General features: G+C 40.6%; 1 protein-coding gene across 1 annotated transcript; it reads left to right on the top strand.

Annotated features, from left to right (window-relative positions):
- The first annotated feature begins 2,691 nt into the window (after positions 1-2,691).
- On the top strand, positions 2,692-4,638 carry lrrc4ca (leucine rich repeat containing 4C, genome duplicate a). The gene has a single exon (XM_056417393.1). It carries the CDS (start codon positions 2,692-2,694, stop codon positions 4,636-4,638), a length of 1,947 nt encoding a protein of 648 aa, XP_056273368.1.
- Positions 4,639-5,599: the final 961 nt, after the last annotated feature.

Here is a 5,599-nt window from a genome sequence, read left to right as displayed (position 1 = left end):
CAGTTGGCAGTTCATAATCTGTGAGAACAAAAATTGGAGAATACTTATTTTTCTTAATCTAATTTTCTTTATCTCTTTTTCTAATTCCTTCACTCTGCTACGTAAATCCAATTTTGCTACCTTCATTGTCGGTTTGAGGAACCATTGTTTTGCTTTGTAAATCAACTATCATCTATTATTTCATCTCTTGAAAAGACTGATGAGTAAATAGTGGGATGAGATACAGGAATTCCTTATCTGAGGGATAATTATTCACAAATCCAAACAGTGCATACTTTTAAGAAAATGTCACCTTGAAAAAACATTGTACTGTAATAGGTAAGCGTGTATTCACTGTTATTAGAATTAAGTTCATAGAAGGTCACTAGAAGATGCATGCAAAAGAAATCATTGTACCCTGGACTGTACCATTGTCAATTGTTTAGTGCAAGGTTTTCCCCCCTAAAAAATTAAAGCTGCGATGAAGAAAAGTGATTATCAGCCTGGTGTCTGATCCCTGTCAAATGTGTCCAGACCCCTGCTTGGAAACACATTCTTATTCCACCCTCAGGCTTTTCCTATTCAGAATTTAAATTGTGTAATTGAAGAATAAATGGAATCAGTTAACAAGCAATTAATCAGTAGTCAGAGTAATAGCCTGCCCGTTCTGTAGTGAAGAGCTGTCTGTCCGATTAGGCTGTGTCGTGAACATACTGCATAGAAGCAGAGACATAATGTGAACAGCGCATGTATTTGATTTGTTTAGAAATCTGCTGTCATGTTGTGTGTGTGTGTGTGTGTGTGTATGTGTTTGTATGTGTGTTTATGTGAGTGTGTTTGTGTATGTCTGTCCACTTAACAGTCCCTTAATGTTTCCAATTCACTTTTGATTCATGTTCACACGTCTCTATTTGCTGAATTTGAAAGATCAACACTGAAAAAGTATTCTGGTCTATTTTGAGCAACGATTATCCTTTAAAAAATGTCATTAGAATGTAGTTATTTTTCCAAAATTTGGTTTTGAACTCAGTGTCAGTGTCACTACGTTACAGTGAGAATGAATAACAATGTTTATAAAATAACCTTTTTCCAATATGACAGCTGTTGTAATTCATTCATCAAACACATCTCAGAAGAATCCTTGTCTCTTAGAACTCATAGGATTGCTTTGTTTCTAGATTTAAACTGATTTGTGTGACAGTCAAACTGATTTGCTGTTGTTTTTATAGCTCACAACAGATTTCTGTCATTTGACAAGTTGGAACTCCAACTTTATAAAGTTCACATGTTTTCTTCATGTTCACATTCATTTTCTCAACGTGCTCCAGTTTCCGCCCACACTTAGAAGGATTCCGGTCAGGTAAATTATAGGCGCTATAAATGTTTCTCTTTATCTGTGTTGGCTCTGTGACTGCTTTCAGACGCGTGTTTCCCTGATTTTCACCAACGAAATCCAGCTTTCTATCACAATGGCAAAGAAATTATGTTGGAATTAATTTAGTCAGCTATACAACAAGCAGAAAGTCGTTGTGACAGTTAATGCACTCTAGTATGATCTTCAGTTGACATGTCTATCACAGCATTTTCTTTAATTATTATGTATGTATCAGTTAGTTAAGACTGAAGCTATAAACAAGTCTTTAACATTAAATTGGGGGAAACCGATACATGTATTTATAAATGTATACAGGAATGTCATACCTGAACACTGAATCTAATATAATTAGCATGTTCGTAGAGAAACAAGCTTTATTCTAATGGATCTCTAGTCAGACTAGATTGTGATATCCCCTTAGAATCCCTCTACAAATTAGCTCTAGCTTTACTTCCACCCATTGCAGTGTTTCCTTGTCATTTATATTGTATGAATGGCACACTTTTTAACCATTATGTGCAACCATAAAAACATGAGCAACTTTGAAGAATACTGGTACTGCCAAGTACAAAATAGGAAGATAAAATACACTGAATCAATTAAACACATGATTTAGTTACACTCCATACTTGCCATAGCATCATCTCTCTTGCACAGAGTAAATCTTAATCAAAGAATACATTGTTTGTAATTCCACAGTTTCATCTGGCATAATACATAAAGAGTTACACAAACACATTCCCCAGTACTATTTTGACTTGCTTGTTTGACATTCCAGTCACATACATGCCTTTGAGGAACGGAGAGTTGTAATCAGACAGTCCCAGATGTCTCGACTCGAAGGACTGGTGGGTGGCAAGCATCCTTATTATTTATGTCTCTCGAGTCTCAAATAAAACTCAAACAACACAGCGGTCTGAGCTGGTTTTCTTCCCTTCCCCTCCTCCTCCCGCAGAGATGCAGCACAGAAGTCGACATATTCATTGTGATTTTATTTTGTGACTGAGATTGTGAATGCATAGAGGACAGTGTACCCAGAAACTGAGATAGAAGGCACTCTATCACAAGTGTGTGTGTGTGTGTGTGTGTGTGTGTGTGTGTGTATGTGTGTGTGTAAGGATGTATGCATGTGTGATTGATAAATAATTAATTTCTACACAAACCTTTAAATTTGACTTTTGGGGATTTGCTGTTGATTATTTCTGCTAATGATTGGAAGTGACATATGATAACCTACAAATGTTCAATTATCTAATGTATCTCTTCTGTCTCTCATTTCATTCCAGCGAGCCCAAATCCTCATTCCAAAGAGTGAAAAAACAGTCAATGAATTATGAATGTTATACAAGATGACCTCCTCTCAGAAGCAGCAGATGATGCGAGGTCCTAGGTGGAACCGGGCCTTGTCCGACCCTTTTTTTGTGCTGCTTCTGGCCCTCCAGCTGCTGGTGGTGGCAGGGCTGGTACGTGCTCAGACATGCCCCTCTGCCTGCTCCTGTAGTAACCAGTTCAGCAAAGTCATCTGCACTCGCCGAGGCCTGCGGGATGTCCCTGATGGCATCTCTACCAACACCCGCTATCTGAATCTGCAAGAAAATCTGATTCAGGTCATAAAGGTGGACAGCTTCAAGCACCTACGACATCTGGAGATCCTTCAGCTGAGCAAAAACCACATACGCAAAATTGAACTGGGGGCCTTCAATGGGCTGGCCACCCTCAATACCTTGGAGCTTTTTGATAACCGCCTCACCACGATCCCAAACGGGGCATTTGAGTACCTGTCCAAACTAAAGGAGCTTTGGTTAAGAAATAACCCCATAGAGAGCATTCCCTCTTATGCTTTCAACAGAGTGCCCTCATTACGTCGGTTGGACCTTGGGGAGCTCAAACGTCTCTCCTACATATCTGAGGGGGCCTTTGAAGGGCTGAGCAATCTGCGCTACCTAAATCTGGGAATGTGCAATCTGAAGGAAATTCCCAATCTTATTCCCCTGGTGAAGCTGGATGAACTGGAGATGTCGGGGAACCAGGTAGCTGTGATCCGACCTGGCTCTTTTAAGGGGCTCATCCATTTGCAGAAGCTATGGATGATGCATGCCCAGATCCAGACCATAGAAAGGAACTCTTTTGATGACCTGCAGTCATTAGTGGAGCTCAATCTAGCCCATAATAACCTGACCCTTTTGCCCCATGATCTCTTCACCCCTTTACATCACCTGGAGAGGGTGCACTTGCACCACAACCCGTGGAATTGTAACTGTGACATCCTCTGGCTTAGCTGGTGGCTAAAGGAGATGGTACCAGCTAACACCAGCTGCTGTGCCCGCTGCAGCTCACCAACCCACCATAAAGGACAATACATTGGCGAGCTGGACCAGAACTACTTTCACTGTTATGCTCCTGTTATTGTGGAGCCTCCTGTAGACCTAAATGTGACAGAAGGAAGCGCTGCAGAGTTGAAATGCAGAGCCAACTCCTTGACCTCGGTAAGCTGGATTACACCCAATGGTTCCGTCATGACACACGGTGCTTACAAGATCAGAATCTCCGTGCTGAATAATGGTACTCTGAACTTTACCAATGTTACCATGCAGGACACAGGTACATACACATGTATGGTCAGTAATTCTGCAGGAAACACAACAGCATCTGCCACGCTCAATGTGTCCTCGACAGAGAACAGCAGCTTCAGCTACTTCACCACAGTGACAGTGGAGACCATAGAATCGCCACATAATGAAGTCTTCACCACTGCTGTGCAACAGAAGGCGGGCCCCACATCTTCTGCTGGTTCATGGGAGTCTGTTTCTCCCACGTCTACAACGACAACAACAGTCCGGACTCTGCTCTACACTCGCACCACCGAGAAGACTTACACAATCCCAGTCACCGAGCTGGGTGGGGAAGGCTCACTGAATGGTTTGGATGAGGTCATGAAGACAACCAAGATCATCATTGGCTGCTTTGTTGCAATCACACTCATGGCAGCAGTCATGCTGATCATTTTCTACAAGATGCGCAAACAGCACCACCAGCAGAACCACCACGCGCCCACACGCACCATAGAGATCATCAATGTGGACGAGGACTGTGTAACAGGAGGCCCGGGCATGGAAGGCCACCTGACCCTGCCTCCTCTTGAGCATGAGCACCTCAACCACTACAACGCCTATAAGACTGTGTACAACCATGCCTCCACTATCAACTCCATACACAGTTCAGCGCACGAACCTTTGTTAATTCGCGCCAGCTCAAAAGACAATGTACAAGAGACCCAAATCTAATTCTTTTTTTTTTTTTTTATGAGAGAACGAACTGGTGGAATTACATAAAGACATTACTGACAATTGGTTGTGAGAACTATGGCTAAACATGGAGGAGCAGACTTGTGTGTTTGGCAAATCAGTGGCTGATGTTTATTCAATGACTTTGGGAATTAGGGTATGTCTACAGTTTCTAAAAGTGTCTTTACAAAACAGAAGTTATTTATTTAAGAAAAAAATTATTGTGGTTAAATCAAGAAAAAACTGTATTCTGCAATTATTTTTTCAGCACCTAATTCATGTTTTTTTTCTTCTCCTTCCTCTTATTTCATGGGATTGGTTTACTCTTGCTTTCAAACTCAGTTTGAAGACATCTGTTGAGGAAAAACACCTTTGGATCCAATCTAATTTCCCCCATGTATCAGAAAAACCTAGAGCACATTAGTTATCTTCTTCAGCTGTGGATGAAGTGATGACATCTTCGTGACCATCTGTAACTGAGATTAATTGGACACTTTCTACATATTCACTGTTTTTGTTATATCCGTCACATACATATTAGGCACTCTTTGCTTTGCAATCAAAAGACTGAAGATCCTAAATGAGGGGAACATGTCTTGCGTTCTGCTGTTGTCCGCTATTAGAAGTGTATTTTAGCTAAATTGAATTCTATTGATTAACTATGAAAAAAAATTACATTTATTTTTGTGTTCCTAATGTATATGCAAAATGTGATCCCTAATCGCCACTTGTTTTGACTTAAGTTACCAGCTTCTCTGGAATGTCTTCTAATTATTATAGAGAACATTCCATTATTTGCATTAAGACCAATTTAGATTTTGAGGGTCATGATACAGGAGCAGCATTAATGGATACTTTAGAATCTACATAATTGTGAATGAAAATGTAGGAGAGTCTTGTGAAGAATGTAGATGATTAATGTGGCCACTGCCTCCAAATGTTTCCAATGTATCATGACTTC

Source organism: Pseudoliparis swirei, chromosome 6, assembly GCF_029220125.1.
Source record: "Pseudoliparis swirei isolate HS2019 ecotype Mariana Trench chromosome 6, NWPU_hadal_v1, whole genome shotgun sequence".
Classification (NCBI taxonomy): Eukaryota; Metazoa; Chordata; class Actinopteri; order Perciformes; family Liparidae; genus Pseudoliparis; species Pseudoliparis swirei.
This window is presented reverse-complemented; position numbering and strand designations above follow the sequence as displayed.